We start from the raw sequence: 24,148 nt of genomic DNA on the forward strand, positions 1-24,148 counted from the left end.
AACACTATTAGACTTTCTTCTTAATATTTTTTCATGATAGCATAATATGACCGTTATATAACTTTAATTTGAAACTAAAGTATAAAATCTCCCATGAAAGTTAAAACAACTTGGAGTTTTAGGGCCTTGAATTTTTATAAAGTCACTTAGTGTAGGTCCTCCCAAATAGAAAAGGAATGACTGAGTCAAAGATGGATATTATGTTGATTTTTTTCCCTACAGAAAATAGAAAACTGAATGCCAGTCATCATAAATTGATCAACCGCAGAAATCTAATTTTCCAGCTGATATAATAAACTTCTGTTGAACAATTGTATTGTATAACCCCCATTTTAAAACAGGCCATGAAAAGATAGTGTTACCCTAATCCAAAGCACAGCATTATGTGTACAGCCAAGGCCGCATCATGAGCTTCTTACTACAGTGAGAGAGAATTAAGAGGCCAAGCTCCCCAACCATGACTCCAACTGTCAATTTTATTCCACTGACTTGATTGTAGAGACTTGCGAGGATTATGCCATATCTGCAAACTAATCTAGCCTATTACAAAGCTGCTAATAAAAGCTGAGCTGGAGGCAAGAGGAAAAACTCTTTGCCAAAATCCCAGTCCATTTCACCTCTCTGCTCTCCTTCTTCCAGCTCCTCTCCGATAACAGAAAAAGTGGCCTTTCTTTCTCTGGCTGAAAAAGACAGAAGAGGTTGGTGAATGTCACCCATACTTCTGTGACTCAAAAAGATAAGCTGTAGTTTTGTTAGTCTTCAAGTAAGCCTCAGATGGGGATGAAAGACGAAAGCGTGACCTGCAGAAAAAAAAGCTGTGTTGTCACAGGAGGTGCCAAACTCCATAAAAAGGTTGTTCCCAGCAAAGACGTAAAAGATGTTGAAGGGCTATTGATCAAAGGTGCGTGTAAATAAAAAATGGAGCTGTTGCTCAAATGACTTGTGCGAGCAACTCAGCATTTATCCTGTAAGAAACAAGGTTTTAGAATTAAGAAAAGGGCAAAATCTCTTTTTTATTTTCATGAGTTTTGAGAAAACTCAGAGATTATTTTGTAACGCTGAAGAAACTATTTGTCAGGGAGTTCACAGAAGGCTAAGCGTCAGTTTTAGCAGTAAATAAAAGGTAAGCTAGGTTAAAGTGATTGCCAATATTGTGTTTTCTGAAGAGATAGCATATGGAGCGAAAACAGCACTGGGCCCAATGTGGAGCTCTGAGGTACACCACAGAAGCCAAGTTTGAAAAATAAGCATCAATGCTTGCAGAAAAAAAAGATTGTCAGATAAAACCAAAAAGAGATGCAAAGCAGTGTCGTAAATGCTGACTCCCTACACAACACAGGCAGTAAAATGTCATAGTTGGCTAAGCTTTCGTCAACGAGAAAAATCTTAGTTGGCTAAATTTCATTGGTCGGTTCCCATGTAATTTTTGCCTATACAACAAACCAACATTTATTGTCATTCTGGAAGTTACAATATACCTTAACTTTCATCTCTCTCATTGCATTCCCAACCTTGTCAGCTCTCTTCCTGCTTCTTGTCCATTCTGCCTTTCACTGAACAAACTGTGGTCAAGTAGTCAGCCGCCACTTTTACTTGGTGAAAATTAGCTACAGCTAAATTTGGAGACGACACGTATCATGATCATTACAGTAATACTTAATATGCAGTTTTGCAAAGACGAGAGAAATCAGGAGAATCAGGAACGAGTGAAGTTGGACACCACTTTCTCCATTACTTTGGCCACAAAAAGAAGAAAAAGTCAGGTGAACTATAGATTAAAACTGAAAAAAAACTTCATCATTATTAATTGTTGTTCAAGTTCATGGCCCAGTAACCTCAGAGATATTTTTAAAATGTGTAAAGAGAATGAAGAAATGAGCATCATGGGTATGAACTCGTCAACTATTTTAGTTGAAATAGTTGAATACAGACGGTGGAAAAATGTCAGTCTTAGTTTTACTGGATCTCAGGGCTGCCATTGATACAGTTGACCACAATATATTACTCAAACGACTGGAGAACTGGGTGGGTCTTTCTGGAACTGTACTAAAATGGTTCAAAACATACTTAGAGAACAGGAAGTACTTTGTGTCAATAGGTAACTTTACATCTGAGCAGACAAGAATCACATGTGGAGTTCCCCAAGGTTCTACCCTGGGACCTCTTCTGTTTTACATCTACATGCTCCCACTGGCACAGATTATAAAAAACAACAAAATAAACTACCATAGCTATGCAGATGACACGCAGATATATATTACAATGTCACCAGGAGACCGAGGTCCTGTACAGGCCCTTGGTAAATGCATTGAGGAGATTAATGACTGGACATGCCACAACTTTCTCCAGCTAAGGTAACTGTCTTTGGAGCCAAAGAGAAACGATTGCAGGTCACTACGGAGCTTCAATCTATACACCCAAAAACTACCAACCAGCCAGAAATCTGGGTGTAGTGATGGACTCAGACCTAAATTTGGAAAAACACATTAAGGTAATAACAAAGTCAGCCTACTATCATCTTAAGAATATATAAAGGTTAAAAGATCTGATGTCCCACCAGGACCTGGAAAAACTAGTCCATGCATTCATCTTTACTAGGCTTGATTATTGTAATAGCATCTTTACAGGTCTACCTAAAAAGCTAGTTAGAACCAGATATGGAAAAGCTGCATTCAGCTTCTATGCTCCGCATGTCTGGAACAAACTCCCAGAAAGCCTCAGATCAGCTGAAACACTCAGTGTATTTAAATCCAGGTTCAAATTTTCAGCTGATTTGAATAAATCTCTAAATAAGCTTGAGTTTCAAAATGGAATCATATTTTAACTGCTGATTTTATTTTAATTTTATTATATTTTTATTCAATCTTATCTTTATTGTTCAGATTTGATCTATTGTTCTTATTTATTTCTTTTGTTTAAATTTTAAATCATGCTTCATTCATGCTCTTCATGCTTCATGCTCATTTCTACTGTATTAATGTCTCTTAAAAGCACTTTGAATCACCTTGTTGTTGAATTGTGCTATACAAATAAAGTTGCCTTGCCTTAACCCATTTAGACCTGAGTTGTACTCCGACCATGGGAACTGCAACATCCATCTGTTGTATCGGGTTAAGCTCTAAGTGGGCCGGTTCAACTGAGAGTGATATTACGGACAAAGCACAGTAGTATGGTGAAATATTTGTCCTGAGTTGAGTTATTTTGCCTTGAAAGCATTTAAGAAAAGTCTCAAGAAAAGCAAAATATGTCCTTGGAAATATAGCGAGAGAAAAGACTGATACTGTGACTGATGGCATGATATGTTGTGCAAAGTGAACACTGTAAGCAGGCCCATCATTATCAGAGTAAATGTTGCCCAAAGGAAGATGCAGCTTTGATTTACAGTTATGAGCTGAGTCTCCAGACCAGTTTCACACAGTAAATCTTATTTTTCTTACATGTAAATTCTGCTCAGCTTTGTTCCGGTTTGGCACGTCACATTTTCCATGTATTTTCCATGTCCAGGCATAACGACTTTCACGTCAGCATGTCTGTACACAGACCAGCTGGCTTTTTATGAGTCATAATTTTTTTTGTTTCTCTTGTTTTCTAGTATGTATCTGCTCAGTGTTTTTGATGACTCACAATGAGCTTGACTCTCAGTGACAGTAGAGGCAAAGCTGAGGTGTATTACAGGCATTGTTACTCAGAGCAAGCTAAAAACACACACCATCAGGATCAGTCATGTCATGTGCTGTTATTGTGGCTTTGACAAGCGATGCATATCTGAACACAACTTACCCAAAGATGGTTCGTTACAAGTTTAACTTTAGAAATAAGGTTGAAAACGTGTTGTTGTAATTTAAATAACTTAATAGCAGAGGACTTACTCCACAGAATACTGTTTTTGGCATAAATCAACTAAACTCTTCTTGCTATTTTGGGTTTCCCTTATAGGTGCTATCTGGTAATTCTATCTGGTTGTATCAAAGGTTTACATGAAACCTCTGCAGGTCATTGACTGGGTAAAGAGAGAGTCTCCTATGAGTGCGTCTCCCTCGTTCAAGTCGTTGCTGATTCCGTTTGAGCTACATAACGATGGACAAACTGTAACGACTGCTGCAAACCAGCAGGCAGTGATTTAAAATCCATGTGCGCTTGTGGATAGATTACAAGTCCAACAGCATGATTTATAAGGTGACAGTATGGATTTACACAAGGGTGATATGCTGGTTTAACGGTGTACACTTCAACAATTATCATTCCTTATATAGATTCCCATCGAAAATATCGGGGAGAAAAAAAGCAAACAGATGGAGAATCTAGAGCAGCTATATGAGCATCTTATCTTTACTCCTTCACTGCCTGTTACAATCAGCAATTTCCTCCACACACACACACACGAGCACTCTTTCATTTGGGAAAAAAAAAAAAAAAAAAAAAAAAAAGGGGTTCAAATTTTAAATGTAATAACACACCCACAATGCAGAAAAATGTGGTGCTTTGTCTCTCCCACAGCAGCATGACTATGATACAGTACTTGTGGTGAGGGCGATTTTCTGCTATAGAAAACAAAACAAAGAATAACCTGGCACAAAAAGTCAGAATAGTTGAGATGCACAAGGTCACAAAAACTCATGATTAAGTATAGTTAGTCACTACTTATCAGTAAGCTACTGTGGAGCCTGGCTGTCTGACGTCAGACTGAAATAAATTCAACAGGAGTAGTTTTCATGTTTTTCTGTGCGAATGCATAGATCTGATCAAGGTTTAAGTTAATTTTCAAGCCAATCCTCACGAATGCAAGAAAAAAAGGTTCATCAAACACAACAGCAAAAAAAGATCATGAACAATTTACTGTAAACTCCATAAAAATTCACTTCAGCACACAGAAAAAGTGTGGTGGCTCAGATTCATTAGCTGTGTTTCCACTCACAAGCAAAGCCAATATCAAGCAAACTTTTACAAAAGCTGCAAAAAAGAAATGTGAATCAGAATAAACTCTGCTGTATACTGTCACCAACAAGTGGCAGAGTAGGTCAAAATTATGAGCAGTTAGAGCCCAGCAGAAGCAGCAAATGTCCCAGCTGAAAACGAACTTTGAGGAAGAAAAAAAAAAAAAAAAAACTGTGGTGGACATCCACAAGAGAAAAATGGTCTTAATCAGGAAGTACTTTTATCACTGGGAATATCTGGGATAAGAAATAGTTTATCTTCAGTTATCGTTTGTAGTCATGCGAGTTGTTTTGTGTGCTGGTGAGTCGTGTCATTTAAAAGTGGACAGCAAAGTTGTTTCCATTCCTCCGTTGGCATTCGAACTGCGATGTTTATGGGAACACAGCTATTCTGGAGTCATGTGTTTGATGAAATCGCAATGCATTTGTTTTGGGAGTCAGACGAGTGATGGATGTGGAAAGGAAACCTTTTGTATTCGATGATAATCTTTCCTAAACCTCAACTGTGTGATTTGATTTGCCCGAACGCAACATTAAAACTGGATCTGTTCTCTCTCAGGGGTAGAGAACAAAGAACAAATAAGAACAAATTAAATATTACAACTCAAAAGGATTTGCAATACACTCCTGATAGAAGTCGTCTTTTTGCTTAAATTATTGCTGGTATTATACTTATTAAGTATATTGCTGGTGCAATGTTATGTGTAACACAACATTTTCAGAGAAACAGGCCAAATTCACAGTGATAACTAACGTGGCCAAACTACAGCATGTCCCGCGCAAGCTTTTCCAAACAACTGATGTCCTTTTGAATGATCTTGTGGTTTTGTCTTTTAGCCCCAGAGAAAGAGGAAATAATGAGCTATCATTATTATGGGCATGCTGTTTGATGAATTCACTGTCAAAGAGACACTCAGAGCTACGAGCAAACAGTAGAGCTCATCTGTGTGTGTTGACACAAAAGAGGATGGTCATGGTATAAGCTTCATGGCTTTACCACTGAAGGTTTATCAGTTGCATCAGGGTCTGCACCTATATTAACTAAACAAGCAGGTTGAAAGCAATTAAACAGAGAATCACCTCAAAGGAAAAATAGAACCATTGACTGGAGAGGATTTACAATTACTGTCGATTTGGACGAAAGATTTTTTTATTTCAGCTAAAAAGAAAAAGTCTTAAAGCAAACTAATCCCGTCTCACCAAATATCATCTTGTGACTTGTGTGACACTACATTGCTAATTATCACCCTCCTGCAATAAGCTGTGACAGTGTAGCCTTTATGATGGCAGTAATAACACCCGCTTAGGAATGAGACGGTCACAGTGAAATGACCCCTTCCTAATTAACTGCTGTGTTGCCTCAGACCAAAAGTACATGATAATCGCATTGAAGCATATGGAGTCGCTTTCATCGGATCACCGTGGAGCTGCGAGTCATTTCAACTCCCAAAATACCTCAGAGGTGCGCAGATGCTGCCCAAAAAAACCCAACAAAAAACCTTACCATCATGACAGAAAAATAATAAAAAGTGAGAGACAAAAAAAAGAAATCTGATATATCTCATGCTTTTGAAATGCTTTCCAGGCGACTGTTGCTGTGGCCCACGTGCATGCAGATGTGTGCAGAGGTGCTGAGCTCGTCTGTGGGAGATGTTTTGCAGGTTTTCTGTAGCGCGTGGCTGCTGGCGTGCTGTGGGAAACGTGTTCTCCTTGACTTGTGCCCTCGACTGCGTGTCACAGAGCAGCGGCGACTCATTTGCAATCAACATTTTATAAGAGCTGTTTTTGCATTTCAGTGGCTGCCTTACGTCACCGGGGAGAAGCCGAGAGCGAAGACTGTACCGAAAAGGGCGTGTGAATGTTTTCAAAGCGGTGGGTTATTTTTAGCTCACGTGCAGGAGCTGAAGGGTGGAGGACTGTAGAGCTCTGCACGGAGGCAGGCGAGAGCAACAGCCTATTTTTAGACTGCGGCTGACTCCTGAGTAACCCTTTGTTTGCAGCAGCTGCCGCGGCAACCGTGCTCCATCCATTATCACCGCCTTCAATATGTTGAGCCTCAGTAAAAACGAATCCTTACAGCCAATTACCGCACATAAATTGGCATCCAAGAATACGCTGGCTGTCATAAAGATTGAGGCTTGACAACATAACTGCGTGCTATTTTTGTTTACACCGGGAGCAAAAGTCCCTCAAATCAACCTCTTGTATTAACAAATTACATGTGATATTGTAAGATAGTTGGATAATCCAAAGATGGCACAGTGTCTAATTTCAACACTGAGATTGATCAAATCAGAGTGACTGTGGGATAAATAGACTGTGGGAGAGATAAATCTGTCATCCATCTGTCTGCGGCACAGATTCTGAGGAGGTAAGCATATTTTCAGCGTTTTAACGAGAATAAAACATGAATGTGTGAAATAACTGCCTGGAGTGTGGACTGATTTTAGCAACTCTGTTTACAAGGACATGTGAGTGGGAAAAGATCTCAGTGTTCCACTGTTATACTTTAACTAACCCATCCGCAGACAGCCAACAAGGCTAAAACGCCCTCTAGGGAACACATTATTTCAAGAAAAACGTGAGAAGTGGAAGAAAAAGTCTGCAGATGCAGAGGGAAAAGTGTGAGTGATGAGATGCGGTACATTTCAACAGGCAGCCATCTTTCAGTGAGAAACATTTAACTGGAGAATATTCCCACAATGCTGGGACCGCTGAAAAGTGGCAAAACTGGCTGGGGGGGCGGTCACCATGGAAACAAGCTTTGTTTGAAAAGCTCATGCAATGAGGCGTGCGTGTCCTTGTGCGCAGCGATCCGGCAGAGCCAAAAGGCACGGCCAGTGAGGAGGACACACGGCCAGTGAGGAGGACACACGGCCAGTGAGGAGGACACACGGCCAGTGAGGAGGACACACGGCCAGTGAGGAGGACACACGGCCAGTGAGGAGGACACACGGCCAGCGAGATGAGACAGCGCTGCGGCGAGCGCTGCCTCCCGGCTCTGTTGCAGCGACCACGAGCGGGCTCAGCAGTGATGATGGTGGAAAGAGTCGGTGCCCCGAGGTTGGCCCTGTAATGACATGTAACGCCCCCCCCCACACACACACAAAAAAGGTTTGTTTAAATCCCCCGGGAGACACAGCTGTGGTGTTGACTCTGGGATCACAGGGTCTGAGAGCAGCTGATAAAGAAAAACACAGAGGATGATTTTCACATCAGTTCTGCTGAACTGAACCTTTAAAGGAAAAGCAAAAAGAATACTAAATGACTCGCAAGCTTGGGACTTCTCAGATCAATGCTCTTGATCTGAAGACGGTGTGTACAATAAGTGAAGCAAGTGAGTGCACGATGGAGCGAGCCACCTATAGCTGCAGCTTTTATTACTACTTATCTGACCAATCTCCTATTTTCAATCATTTTCATGAGTCACTCTGTTCCGCTTTTAATTTCTTTTACAATGATTTGACTTCTGTGTTTTATCTTTGCCTCCCTGCTGCCCTTTAGGGTTGAACCTGTATCTAAAAAGTGCTTCACAAATGAGTTGAGTTTATGTCACCCGAGGCCATCTGTGAAAATTTCCACTGGCGACTGGGCTGCCGCAAACAAACTAACACTCAGCAGTAGTAAGACCGGGATTTTGCTCAACAACTTTAAAAAGCGGCAGCAAGAGTTGGGAAGTGGGGATTGTAGCAGCGTTATGTGCTCGTTGTTTGTTGGAAAATGTTTAATATACATTTTTACCTCTCCTTCTTCTTCGCCTCCTGTACACCTGAAAGGGGAACGAGTCGCAATCTGTAACTTCTCCACTCGATGTCACTACTGTGCATTTCACACAGCTGACCTTTAAGGGCTTTTAGAATCAGCAACATACTGATTTGACTGACTTGCAGTCAATTCCACATAATTACAATCTTTAAGAAGTGACGTTTCGAGTCGATGGAAAAATTTTTCATTGCCTATTTAAAAAAGTTACTTTATTTTGCTCTTTTTGATCATAATTTGATCATCAGATCAAATACTGAGCTGTGGAAAGGTCAGGCCTGTCTGCTGCTACAAAGGATCTATGCGCTTTGTATTCAAATGAAGGAATATAAATTACGTGAGGAGAGTGGTGCCAGTTTACACGCTGTGCATGCAGAGCAGTGACTATCAAAAGTTTCTCTGAGCTCAGAAAAGTTTTAAAAAGTTCCCACAGAGTACAGTAGCTCTAAAGTGAATTTATAAATTAAGAAAAAAAACAAAAAGGGCTCTCCAAGCCTTGTGAGGCGTGCTCATCCATGGATGCTACATTTTACTGTAATATCATCCAAACTTTCATGGACAAACATTTCCCAAAGAAAGAGAAATTCTGAAACTCAACAAGATGAATCTTTGATGTCTTTTGTTATGAATGTCAACGGTGCATCTGCTCTCAATTTAAAATATGTTGGGAGTGGCGATAAGCAGCAAACGGTGTTAGATGTAGCTCCTGGTTGTGTGATCAGATGAGCTGTTTCAGAGCTGCGTGTGCTGACAGCCTGTTGGGCACAGAAAATAATCAAGCAGTCTGACTCTGAGTCCTGCCATGGAGAGAATATTAATGGCACCACGCCGTGTTCACTGTGAAACTTACCTACCTGTTAACTCTCCAGAGTAAGCGGTTAATAAGTGTCCTTCCACAGAAAGTCTGACTGTGAGAATAACAAACTCAGTGACATGCAGGCGGACAGTTCTGCCAGCAGAAGCAGCTGTGCTTCAGGCAGCAGTTACGTTAACAACAGAGGGAGGATCACTTCTTTTCAGTGACATCAAAACTAAAGCTGCCCGCCCCTTCGTTGAGAGTCAAATTATTCTTTTGTTATACGATTCCATTAGCGGTTAACATTCGCTTGACACTATTTACTCATTCCAGGGACATCTGCTCCACCCGAGGAGGTGTTTTCAGCAGCTTCAATTTGCAACTAAGCATTAACAAAAAACTATAGCTGGGGCTGACAGACATATGATCCCATGTTAGGGATCTGATTTCAAACTAAAAATCCCTTAATGCAATGAAAAACCAGGGATCACAGGGAACAAAATGTTTGTGTCGTTCTCTCTTCAAACATGACGTAATGTTTCACCAAAAAAAACACAAAAAACATTGTGTAATTGGTGTTGAATGATCGATTTCAACACCAAACTGTAACACCCAAACCCTGATTAACAAAACCAAATGCTCAGATTCCACCAAGAAAACTATACTAATGCTAGTATTTTTCACCCCGCAAATATCATCTGGAAAAGGTCAGAAGATCTGAAGATCTGCAGGGTGAGGCACCAAAGAACAGGCCGGTACACATCCCTCTCTCTCTGTTCTCTCTCTGTTCAAAGCCATCGACAGAAAAAAGATTTTGGCCATCACTGCGGTCGCTGTTTTTTGGGAGTCTTATCAGGCTCGCAAACATCAAAGTGACATTAAAGAACACTGTGCAGAGGATAAAGACCTTGTGAAATATGAGAAGATGAAAGGAGCACTCCGACTCACACGCTACAGCAAGAAAAAAACAAACTCCGCAAACCAAACTCGCTGCTAAATGACCGCCAGCGAATGGCAACGCTCGATAAATGGAAGCTGTAACCAGTCTATTTAGAAACTATAAATGTGGAAGAGGATGAAAACAGCTTCTCATCTACAAGAGTCTTGGAATTGTTTGGGTGTTCCGTGTGTGCAGCCATGAAAAAGCCCAATGGACACAATGAAATAAACATTTGTCGGAGGTGGAAAGTGCTGCTGACGGACCGAAGCCGTGGCTTCACCAGTCCTGGATGAAGACTCCAGAAAACATCTTGCGCCCGACATGTCATTCATCACAGAGCAGGAGATTAACATTAAATGACGACGCCATGTGATGATGGTGAAATACGGTGAAGCAGACGGCGAGTCTGTGGCCCCGTTTCCACACAAAATCCCACGGTGCAGCGAAAAATGGGCTCCCGTGTTGGTGGAAGGGATCAACATTTGGGTAAAACTGAGATGAGGATGCTGTGAAAAAGAATCTAAATCCAGGATCTGAGTTACCCTGTTATGATAAAGATATCCATCTGTCAGGCATCAGGAGGAAGGATGGAAATGATGATTAGTGGAGTCAAAGGCACAGGCTGTCTCTATAGGGACTGTCAGTCAAGGAGGGAAAAGACACGTAAATCTATACATGCATCAGCAGTTGTTGCCAGACTTGACATTTTTTGCCTCAGAGGCGCATTGTTTCAGATTCTGAAGAGGCAGTGTTTTCAAATCAATTACAGAGCTGGTCCATTCGGCATTCTGACCCCACACTCAATTTCTCATTCAGAATTGGGAAAATACTCTGCTTGGCTAAAAGCCGCGCTCTCTCACATTCAGTTTGACCACCTTTGGCATTTAGTACGGCAGCATTTGCTCAATAAGCTGATGCCATATCGCACAAATTCACGCCCATCCAGAGCTGCATCGGTTTTTATTTCGACGAGCGCTCGCGTTGAAGAGAGTCAGACCACAGCCTCGAGTCTTCTCCACCACACCCAAAAGATTCTCAATAGAATTAAAGTCACGACTCTGCGGCGGCCAGTCTGAGTCGAAAATGACTCCTGAAGCACTCCTTCACAGATCGAGTCCAACGAACCACCCTCCGGTGTTGTCATCGAGGAAGATGCTCGTGCCATCAGAGAAGAGAAAAACTCCTGATGGTCCTTCTTTCTATTCTGAAGGAGCTACTGTGCAAATAAAGAAGGTGCAAAGTGTGAGAGGATCATTTTCCCTGTGTGATAAAAACAAAGCGTGCACGATTCATCTATAAGAGGCATTTCAGTTCAAAAATAGTAAGGCAAAACACATCGTGGACAACAAATCACTCTCTACCCTTCACTGGTTTCCCCATGTTCAAATTATTGTGCAGAGAATTTGGAGCAATTCTAATGTCCTGCATTCTAATGTTGAGACGATTTCATCAAAGATCTAAGTGATCTCTGATCACAATCATTCTCCATCACTATTCTTTGCTTTGGACAGTTTTAACCCAAGTTCAGTCGTGCCGATAACCTCCTCGGGCGTTTCGTTTGCACGATGCAGACCAATAATTAACCTTTCTAAAAACAGAGTAATATCTCTTTTCTTTAGAGAAAAAGAAGCTGCTCACAGCATCAGTTAGAGCCAAATAACTGGTTCCAAGCTGAAAGCTATCAGTCACCCCAGGCTTAGATCTGAGCTGGGACTTTTTTAGGGGTAGCCAATGTACGTTACAACATGTCTTACTGCCTTAAAGTAACTAAAGAAACTAGGATAAAAACAAACTGACAGCAGCTCCATTTCTGTTGGAAAGTCTCCATAAATTCTTCACCCTCCTTGACCGGTAAAATTTGCATTGCTCCGAAGCAGTGGAAGAAGTACCCACAAGCATATAAGTGTCATCAATAAAATGCGTCTCAAAAACACTCATTACTCAGAAAAATTCCCCCGGGATTGATGTATTATCGTGGAGTAAATAAACTGCTCTCACAAAGCAATTTTCTTGCCATGTTGATCACTCAAAGCACTTCAGACAATAAACAACATTCGCCCATTCACACGTACATCAGTCCAGTTCCTCTCATTCAGTATCTTACCCGAAGACCCCGGCTGTATGATACAATCAACTGAAAAATACGGCTGAAAGCTTGGACAATGTGTAAGATTTTACAAGATCATCAGTCTTTTTCTGTAGCAGTCAAATAATTTTTTTTCCTCTGGAATAAAGGAACACAGACACGCTCGGCAAATAAGCTAAAAGGAAAGTAAAGCAGGTAGAAGTCTTGAGTAAATGCATGTAGTTCTTTTCCACTATGGTCCCCGCATTAGTTCTTTTATTTAAGACTATTAAAAAATAACCAGATCTCTGAAATGACAGGAGTTGAATCCACCTTTGTTCATGTTTACGACAGCTTCTGATAGAGCTGCAGTCTGGCGGTTCAACAGGTTTCACAGGCAGATCAGTGGGGGGTAAACGGAAAAGCAGCATGGGACCCAAAGATCAAAATCTCCCCTAAAGGACTCCTGAAAATGGTCAAAATGGCAGCCCGGCTGTAGATCTCCTCAGAACACATTTATTCATTTGCTGTTGCGATTTGTTTGTTTGTAAAAAAAACAAAAAAAAAAACCACAAAGGAAACTATTCTCATATGGAGGAAGGACAGCAGTGTGGCACACTGACCTGCAGCCACTGACCGGTGAACCCACCCTCCCACGAAAGCCTGACGTGATGTTACAGGTGTAAACAGCATGGTCTCATAGCTGAACACACATGTGAATCTGCTGGCGTTTCCTTTCATCCCTTTAGTTTGAACCTAGCAAACATCGTGATGAGGGTCTCTGTGAGCTCAGGGATTATCTTCAGACAAAAACAATCTGCAAATTATTGACAATAATGACAAGCTGCTGCCCGATATGTTGAGCTCTACCTCATAGGTTACAACACTTAAAACATTTTTCATCACCACAGCAGCACTGCAGGTATTATATGCTGCCATGAATATAACAATCGAAGAGACACGGGACATTGTATTAATCGCTTAACGTGTGAAGGAGTAGTTGTACAACGTCTCAGTACTTTTGCTTCAGGAAAACCTAAAAATCCTTCATCACCACAGACGAGTTAAGATCTAAAATCATGATCTGACTGACTGGTGCTGCGGGGAGCTTTCACAGCCTGCTGACTGATGCTACCTCCGACTCTGTGTAGAGTCGGTGGACTGCTGCACTCACTGCTGAAAAAGACATTTTCCTTCTAGTTCAGAGAATATGATGATGCAGGGATCCATGATGCGAGGATTGTTTCAGATCAGTCTCTAAATGCTCTGCTGTTTTTCTGTTTTAATGGCAGTAGCTTATTATCTAAGACCTGCTAATTCCCCATGGGATGTCCTCCCCTCTCATCTTTCTAAGGAAACTCTTCACATTCCTGGGCCAAGTATTCTACTTTTATTGAGTGCTTCATTATCATCAACCAGCGTATTATGGAAAAGAAAAAAAAAAGAAAAACCTTGATCCTTATGTCCTTTTTTAATTATAGGCCAGTATCTGAACTACCTATCAAGTCCAGAATTTTGTAAAAGTTTGTTTTTTTAAATCAACTTCTGACCTTTCTAGACACCAATGGTGCTTGTGAAGCGTTCCAGTCTGGTTTTAAATCCCATCACAGCACTGAGACAGCACTTTTAAGCGATGATCAATGATTCAATGATCTTCATTTAATTGTCAACTGAGGTTGCTCTGCTGTTCTACTTTCTTTTACATTTAACTGCTGCTTTTTACACAGCCAATTACTCCTCTTTTGTCATCTTTTGTCAAGACTTGAACATGTCACAGAGGTCTGTTTTTCATGGGAGAACACTCCTCTTCCTCAGCCCCCATTTGTTATGGTGTACCTCAAAGGTCCATTTCGGGCCCGACTCTGTTTTCATTATATATGCTGCCTTCGGGATCAATTTCCTGGAAGTACAATATTTCCTGTCATTGCTATGCTAATGACATCCACATTTACTTCTCTGTTAAACTGTATGAAACAAGAATAGTGTGGTATACAACTGCTTCATACGCCTAACAGAGCGAGGTTCCCCAACAATCACTTATATTAGCTGTAGTTTAATAGTAAGCACTAATCACTTTTTGGCTTGGTTTTGTGACTTCAGTCTAATATTAGTGATATAACTGCTCTGCAAAGTTAAACAAAGCAAAGCCTGGGAATGAATTTAGCTTCAAACTTCCCCAGTTCTCCTCTTTTAGACAATAACAGTAACGGATAGCTGGCAAGCTTGATCATCTTAACTCATTTCTGCACAGGAAGGAGCATTTTAAAAAAAGAGCTCAGTGATGAGCCGTTTGGCTCCGTCTGAAAAGATCTCTTTCCACCCCCTAATTCCCCTCAAATAATAACATCCCACCCCTGTGGAGAGAGGCCTATGAGTCACCAGCAGTGTACCTCCGCTCAGGCTCAAGGATGCACTGGAGAGACAGTGCTGACAGGAATCATAATTTGCCACTTTCCAGTGAAATGATAAGCTGATCAGGAGGGAGAGGCTGAGGAAATCTAGAGAAACAACGAGAGATCGAGGTGATGTGTGAGCATGTGTGCTGGCGTGTCTCTGCTATATGAGAGAGCTGCAGTTTTGGGTGTGACTATTTTAGCACTAGAAAATAAACAGAGCTTGCATTGTCCAAAAGAAAGCATCCACGAGTTTGTGCTCCTGGCAGGAAGGAGGAGCGTAAAAACTCTCTGAGGATACTAACAGTGAAACCTAGACTAATGGTATTCTTTAAGGGGAACCAGCAGCTCTTTAAGGAGGAGTAACAGTGGTTACTGCAGCTTTTACAGGCTGTCATCCTGAAAATGTGAGGAGAAGAATGCAACATGACATATGTTTGGGGTAATAACTGTCCAATGTGAAACTAGCCTCTAACAGCAGAGCTCCACACAGCATTCTCTTCAGAAGAGCCGATAAAATGCTCACTTACAGGTTCGGGATTATAGTTTGGGGCTCTACTACAACAGGGTTGAAATGGTTAAACAGCTCTTGTCACCTTTGGTCTGAAACACTTTGCTTTTAGCTTCTGTCTCTTCAAAAGGAACCCAGACTAATAAGACTTATAGACCTTGAACAATATACATTAAAGCTTTAAAATGTTACAGCTTTTACAAGCTAGCGATAAATATACTGACTCAGTGTCTCACGATGCTGCCTTTGGTTGTAGTTTGCAGGCGACAGAAGGTGCAAACGGCTTCCTAAAGACCTGCACCTGTGGTCTCACCACGCCTTCCCTGGTTCAGCTGATATCTTTGTAAGCTAGAGCTAACGGGAAAGAACTCACCGACTATATAGAGACACACCGTAGATAGAGAACTTAGCTCCGGTTTCACAGAAGTTTGATATTACTCCTGCAGCAACGTTACCATCTCTATGATTTCTCTACCGTGGCATCGAGTAAATCTGAATGCGAGCAGCAGGCGGGCCGCAGTGGGTTCCACACATTTTATGTCACTACTGCCCAGAAATGTTTGAGGTGAGCCCAACAAGACAAACTCCATGCAAATATCTTACAGGGGGATGTGGGCAGGTAACGGAAGAAAAACCTGGACTACAGGCATGATGTCACAGACAGTTCAGGAGCAGTGTGTTCCATTAGGGAGATAACAACTCCCTTTGGTCTGTTTGTCAGGATGTTTTACTTTGAAGACCTTTTACTTGTGTAAAAATATACATCCACATGCACTTCAACAGAAAATAAAAAAGATAACGTGATGCTTCCAGACAAACAAATTTCACCTTCATGACCACGTTACTCATGATTCAGTGTTTTAATGCAGAAATGTATCAGATGTTCAGAGAAAGTGTCACCAGAGGAACTTTAAACCCTCGAAATGTCATCATGTTTTCTTATCTAAATATCTTGATCGAAGTTATTTAACATTTAGTATTTGACAATATGCAGTCCAATGTGATATTTAGAAGGTGTCACACACGTGCTACTGTGTGTAAATCAATGGAAAGAGCTGACTTTTAATCAACTGTTTGGTTGCTTCATGACTTCATTAACTTCTGTTAACAGTCCCAGAGTGAGTGCAACAGGAATTTTCACTTTCATTTCAGCTGCTGCAGCCACACTGCAACAAGTTGCATAAACAACAAATCAATGGACCAATGCAGATAGTCACTGTTGAGTCAAACAAAATGTGTCACGACTGCAAATGCTCCAGTAGCACAGATTCAAGGGTACGTTTGTCCACTCCATGACAGAATGAAGCTCTTTAGACAGCATGAGGAAATGTGTCAGGTGGTCATAATGTCACATACTGCTGTTTGCAGAGAGGTTAACTTTCCACTCACCTCTGGCACTCGCTGGCATGGAGAACCAGGTCCTGGTTGTTCTTTGCGCTGACGGTGAGCTCATGTTCTGTTGGGTTGAAGATGTCAAGCAGGAGATGACACTGACGGGTGCTGTGGACACACAGATGAGCAAATGTATAGATTATATATGATATCATATAATGATATTCTCATGCACAGATCCTAGTTTGCACCGCGCCTAACTCGTAAATCTTTATACACAACAACAAAAACCTTCCCATCAGTAACTGCCCACATAAACTCTGGACAATGTTTATGCATTAGGCTACAATTACTTTCTAAAAATACCCAGCATGGACAAGCTGAATCCATGAGATCAAGAGAGGGCACAGCGTGAAGTACTCATCAGTCCTTGTCATAACATCAAAGGTGGCCGTGCTTTCATCAGGCCCGCAGGAGCCTCGCTGCAGCAGGTCACCTCCGCATCATCCCTGGCCTGCTTTTCTCATGCAGATCATAAGAGGACCAATTTGTGATTCAGATCAAGATGCTGGATTTTCAAAGAGTTCATCTTTTTTCCTTTTTCTTTTCGTCAGTAATGACAGATGAAAGGAGGAGATGTCTGAAAACAGAATCCTGGAACAGACTGTCCAGTACAGCCAGAGCACCATGAGATTAATCAGGTGTACAGTACAGAATGTGACAAAACTCATTCAAGGTTCATTTAGTATCAGATTGATGTTAGTTTCATTTTACATGCACACAGAAAAAAAATAATGAAATCACATTATATAGCATGATAGACTATAATGCAGTAATAATACAACAACAACACTTATTATCAGATACTAAAATAAGTGAGACTGTGTTGCTGCTGAATTGGGCTGCATTGCACTGATGTTATGTAAAAAAAAAATTATAAAAACAAAATTATTTACAGCTGTCAAAACAATCAGTCACAATATTCCCACTTAACAGGTGTGAAACAGCCTACATATGACCCTCTTAAGGGGTGGAGGCCCTTCATACATTTGTATTGAGCATGTTTCCATTATAAAAAGAAATCTGAATTAAAGGAGAAGAAAAAATAACTGAATTTTGAATAATTTGCATTTGGGATTAATTACAATTAACCAAACCATGTGTATCTATGCAGTATGTCTGCAGTCATGTTAATTTTTTTTTTTAAAAAGCAAGTAAACCCCATTTCAATTGGATTGGTTTTACATATACAATATCAAATTGATGGCATCCATATTGTGCTTTTCTCATCTAGTTGACTACTCAGAGTGCTGTAAAGCCTGGAGGGGAGTATGATCTGACTGCATATGATGCATATGATCTGACTTTCAGACAAATGACCAGCCTGGTGCTTAAAATGAAGTAGTCTGGTGCTTAAAAGATCATAAAACACATGACATATTACACTGTACCATTATTTATTAAACAAAAACTAAGTCAAAATGCAGATGCAGTGTGTGAAAAGCTGCAACACCTTTATTGCTTCCTTAGAAACTAAACAGCTGCTAATCAAATGCATTTAATTAGCTGATCATCAGCAAATGTTTTCTCAGTTTGCTGACCTGCAGCATTCAGGTGTGTGCTAACACGATGCCAAGGAGGAAACACATCAGCAATGATCTTAGAGAAGTCATTGTTGCTGCCCACCAGTCTGGGAAGGGTCATAAGGTCATGTACAGACTATTTGGAGTCCATCTTAATTTCTGGCAAGAAAGATTATTCATAAGTGGAAAACATTCATTGACAGCTGTCAATCTTCCCAGGAGTGGACGTCCCAGCAGGTTCACCCCAAGGTCAAAAACCCAAGAGCTACATCTCAGACTCTACTGGCCTCAGATAGCATGTTAAATGTTAAAGTTCATGACAGCACGATTAGAAAAAGACTGAACAAGTACAGCTTGTTTGGAAGTGTTGCAGGAGGAAGCCTCTTCTCTCTAAAATTGCAAAATTACATCTGAACAAAACCACAAGACTCCTGGAACAATGTCCTACGGACAGATGAATGTACGTTTGTATGCTGTATAGTTATATCTACACACATTAAATGCTGTACTTACAAGTCAGAGGTGTCAAAAATTCACACACTTAAGTACTTCAGTGATTCTGAATTAAAATGCAACTATAGAATCAGATTTTGTGTATTTTCCGGCTGCGCTTTTTTTTAATTTCCTTTAAAAATCAATAAAATACAGAATTTTCTATTAGACACTCAAAGCTCTGAAAATAGGGGGATGCAGTCCACTCCAACACAATTACATTATGTGGAATCAATCAGCAAATCTAATGAGCACAGGCAGGGGAAAAAAGTATGTATTATGTCCTCCAGGTCACAATAAGCTCCCTCCTAACACTTGCCTCTTATACCTCAGGGTTAATGGAGGCTCAAGTTAAATTTGAAAGTGTCTAATAAACTCCTGCAGCATTTAAAAGAGCATATTTTTGAAAGCCTAGCCATGTTTGTTTAATTGAATTGTTGTCTTTGTTGGCAGGCGTGATTAACAACCTGATCTGAGCGAGGTGCTGATTTATAGCAGAGATGATCAATCCTCTGACTTCTCAAAGAGCCTCGTTGCTCATGCACTAAGTACCCAAGATAACTGAAAGGAGCGGGCAGAAATACAGGCACGGACAATGTAGGTTTGTGTCTTTGAGTTTCAGTTTACAGTGAAAAGACCTCAGCTGGCTGAAATTATGCTGAATAGCTGTGAACAACTTTGTTTTAGAACTCTTGCTGGAGTTGCAGCAGAATGGCCGTAGATGAAAGCTGAAGATTATGCTTTTGAACCGGCAGTAACTGAATCATCGCACTGAATCATTTTGATAAGTATTCTGCCCAGCTACAAGGCACAGAGATCTAAGCTAACTAAATAATTCAGAACCGCCAATAGCGTTTCAAACTATTTGTCTCCATTTCAGTCTGTGAATTTTTACTCTGCGCTCCGAGAGCAGAGCGAGGCGGAGAAGGAAGCAAATTATCCCCAATCTCTCAGACGGTACACGCATTGAACCTGCTGCTTTGTTCATTGCGCACAAAGGAAATCATCCATCAAAGAAATATCGATACCTTATTTACCTTTAATGGAGCTCTGAATAACTTGGCTGCGTGTGCTGCTGGTGTCTGAACATCTGTGTTCCTGGAGGTTGCTTAATTGGCAGAGATTCATTTCAGAGTGCTCCCACCACTTGTATGATACATGAGGCAAAAATTCATTTAAAGGAGGCATTCCTGATCATTAAGGTACACCGGGGGAAAAAACCCAGCAAATGAACCACAAGGTCAGCCTTTTGCTCTCGTGACCGCAAATAGACATCGATATAAAACACGGCTTCAGCTCTGGAAGGCCACATTCTGATGCTTCTTACTCAAACAATAAAACCCAAAACTCTATCACTGTGTGGTTCCAACGCGTATGATCGTGGACTGAAACTGGGGACATTGTTATGTTAAGGAGGTAAAAATGGGAGTATATCGTGCGAAGAACTAAAAATAAAAAAGGTCAATAGAACTGCGCCCACACTTTTCTCGATACTGCAAACCCTGATCGATAAGTGCTGATTTTGCAGCCCTCCTCTAGCACAAAAACATATCGACATACACGCTGCACACAAAATGGAATGGACTTCATCAGCATTGTTGGATTTAGGGAAATGCCAATGAGGGGATATTTTTAGCCTCTGAAGCAAACATTGGACAGCTGACTCTACTTTTATGCCCAAGTTTAAAGATGGAGTAAGTAAGGTTGTTTAAACGGCCCGTCAGAGTCACCGCAGAATGAAGGAAGTAGAAAAGAGGTCAAAACTGTTATACATGCATTTTTGGGGTATGATTCGGTAATTTCCGTCACTCCAAGGGAACAGTTAAGGAACCAAGGCCGCCCATTTCCACCACTGTGATGAGGAAAACCCTCAAAGATACGGAGTCGGACTTAGAATCTTACAATTCTGACACAATATCACTAGTATCGCCAAATTACTCGCTGTGTTAACATTGTGAGATTAAAATCTCTGATTCAACATCTCCAAATTCTGATTTAGTATGTCAGACTATATCAAATAAAAAATGCTGAGATACTAAGTAAGAATTTTAAGATAGTATCTCAGAATTTTGAGATTGAAATTTTGAGATTACTCATGTTCCTGCCATCCATCTGGTTGTTTTTTGCTGGTTCGGTTTCCCAATGCTGGCCCATGTCCAGTGTTTCTCCTGCAATAGCATCCTGCAAAATCAGATCGTTTTGTGTGCCCAAGTAAGTGGTTTTGAAAAACGTTGCTGTTGAAACTACAAAAGTGAAAAGCTGCAAAAATTAAAGACTGAAAATCAAAGTTTTCAAAAGGCCTATTTCTTTGACAGTAGGATTATGCATCGAAGCTATAAAAGATACACAGGATGCAGCTCATAAAACACAGGAGAGGATCCCTTTATTTCCTGCTGCGATGCACGGACACACAACACAATGCTGATCGCATGACATTTTCACGGATCGAGCACGGATGACTGACTATGTCACACATTGTGGCTCTTTGTCACTTTCTTTAAAAGATCTGTCGCCTTACATGTGGCCTCCCCCCCTGAGAGGATTCTCTGCATGCCAAAAGGAAATGGCTGACTGATTGTGGCATAAACATCATGAAGAAGTTGCACTGAGTCGAATGAAAGCGTAGCGACGCTACATGAAAACTGAATTTAGCTCGTGTTTTTCTTAAGCTTGAGAAAATATTATTTACCAGGGATAGTTCAAGTGTGAATGAAGTGATGGGAGAGACCGGAGAACAGATGCCACCAAGAAGAGAAAATGACATGTGAATGATATCTTATTTCCCTCACGAAGCAAAGAAGTTACTGGATTATTTGACTCATTTTGCCAGTTTTGTGCTGTTTCTTCAATCCAGTTGCCAGGAAAACGCCAATCGATATCAATGCATTTTTCCAGAATGCAGAAATGCATAGAAAGTGTATATTCTGTGCACGGATCTTTAACCTTTTTTCAGCGTGTGCAGTGTCTACATGCCCCATGTGTCTGTGTTTTCTATTTCTTCTTTAACTTTGGGAACAAATGCATGAACAATTTTGGGGTCAAGCACAAACGTCCATGTCAAAAAACAACAAAAATTGCTTTCATCTGAGGGAAGGCGGACGGATCGAACTCGTCCTCTTTGGGCTGACAGACCTGTGTTTGACTCCAGCTGGGAACATTCACCTCTTTTTGCCTTGGACATCAACCTTTTTGCCTAGGCAACACCTATCCCGCTTTTTTCTTTTCCTCTAAATACCTCGTTACAGAACGTTCACCCTGCACATATTTCTGTTTTTCAGAAACCTAAAACGAAAAAGCATTTTTATGGCTGCTGCGTTTCTTACAGAGCAGAACGTAAGACACCATGAGCCAAATCAAAAAGTGCACAGACTGCTTTTGGGGTAGAAAGTAAGTCTATTTTGTCAGTCAACAAGCAAAATAAAGAAAGAGTAGAGATGCAAATGAGGCACAAAGGTTCTAACACGATGCAATCCCTGAGAGAAACCCTGTATGGAAACACTATCTGAGACGGGTTCATCTTGTAAGGCAGAGGTAAGGATTAAAACTCTGGTGATTAAGGTCTTCATTTCTGGTTGGTTGTTGTAGCATTTGATAATTAAAAAACAGGGAATACAGATTCGATTGTTCCCTGGCTGCATTGAAACTGGGGCTGCTGCAATTCACACTGAGCATTTAAAGCAGACACACCTGTGTTCTGTGCTAAAAATGTCCCTTAAATTGGTTTAGACCCGGACACATAAACCAACCCGTGATCACATGCGTTTCACCTGTAGACACATTTAACTACACAGAGAAAAAATATTGCTCTGATCAGAATTTAGAAGCGATGCCAGGAAGGCAGAGAAAAGGATTCTGACAGCATGTGCCACAGCTGGCACGTCCTCTTCAGCCCTCTGAAGGTGTTACATCAAAGTCTACTCATTAAACACAGTGAAAGTCTGATTACACAAAAAAAAGAAGAAAGAAATCAACTGTTCAGCTTGATAAAACTCCAGCATAACCAGCTGTAAGCTGCTACATGACTACACACACTATCGTGCTGTTTGGGAGCTTTTTGAACATCATACTTTTGTATTTTGTGCCAACAAATATTCCAGCGCAGTGTGCTGTTTATGTCACCTGTATTCCTCAGAACCGCCTGTTTATATTTCATCAGTTCTTTTGTTCTTGAATGCCAGTTCAATGAGTCCAACTTTCAAATACCTGTAATGTAATTAACCAAATGATCCCTTACACAAGAATTAATTATCACTGTTTGAATGTGTTGATTTAATTTCACAGTGATGAATCCATTATATAAAGCAGTTTGTTAAGTATTAACATGACGATGGCAGGAGTGATCAGTCTATGCTAACAGATGAGAAAAAACCGGAACTAAAACAGAACCATCTGCAGTGTGTATTTGCACGTGTGGCTTTGCACATCCGCATTAGAATGTAAGCTTCTTCTTGGGAGAAGCTCCTCTTTTCGTCTCCAGTCCATTACCAAACTGGCAGTAGGTCACAGCTGAGGGAGCAATGCTTTTAAAAGGAATTGAGAGGTGGCAGTGTGATGAGCCATGACTATTACAGTAACCTGCACCCAACGACAGTTCTAAAGGAAAGGCATCAAAAAAGGTTTCATTTAAAGGAGGCATTCCTGATCATTAATATCTTAATATCTGTCTCACTGGTTTCAGGCTTTATTAAGGATTCTAACTGACATTCTTAAGTCATTGGTGAAAGACAGAAAGAATCTGTGGCTAATTTAACTGCTTAATCCAAATTAAATTGGAGAGTTCTTCAGTCAAGCAGCTGAGCTGAAATGCTAATCGGTCAGTTTCATTTGTTCACCATGTTGATGTGACACATTTCCAGCAACCCAAACCTTTTTGAAATAGTTTCCTTCCAAATGAAGGATTCCCACTCACACGTATAGCTTTCAAATCATATAGCACTGGTGAGTAATCATTTAGCTGATGAAATGTCAGAAAATCTATATCTACATAGGCCCCTAACAAAATCTGCGATACATCAGCGGGTGGGAAAAGTATGAACCAGTCTGTAAATATTCCGGAGCTTCTTATGTGTGCTGGTGAGAGTTTCTCCTTTCTTCTGATCTGTGCACTGCTTTCTGCTAACTCTCCCATACTGTGGAATGTCCAGATACATGCAGTACACGGAGGAGCATCTGCTATTCTTGATGTGTCGTGAGGAAAACAGAGATTTCCACAGCACAATTTCTTCTGTGCACTTTAGGAATCTCTGGTGAGCTCCAGAATGAGAGCGTGCTCCAAGCGTAAGAAGAAATGAGGGAATTCTAAGCCACAAAATATTAGTCTGATAGTTTCACAGCGATGAT

At 40.8% G+C, this 24,148-nt stretch overlaps 1 protein-coding gene across 2 annotated transcripts in view; it reads right to left on the bottom strand.

Moving 5' to 3' along the window:
- The window catches only part of trappc9 (trafficking protein particle complex subunit 9), a 193,172-nt gene that overhangs the window by 75,274 nt on the left and 93,750 nt on the right, over window positions 1-24,148 (bottom strand). For both annotated transcript variants that reach the window (XM_072369878.1, XM_072369877.1), the window contains one exon: window positions 16,791-16,901. In XM_072369878.1, the coding sequence (XP_072225979.1) occupies window positions 16,791-16,901 (111 nt within the window). The remainder of the gene's footprint in view (window positions 1-16,790; window positions 16,902-24,148) is intronic.

This window comes from Leuresthes tenuis, unplaced genomic scaffold, assembly GCF_036924035.1.
Source record: "Leuresthes tenuis unplaced genomic scaffold, fLeuTen1.0.hap1 SCAF_18, whole genome shotgun sequence".
Taxonomy (NCBI): Eukaryota; Metazoa; Chordata; class Actinopteri; order Atheriniformes; family Atherinopsidae; genus Leuresthes; species Leuresthes tenuis.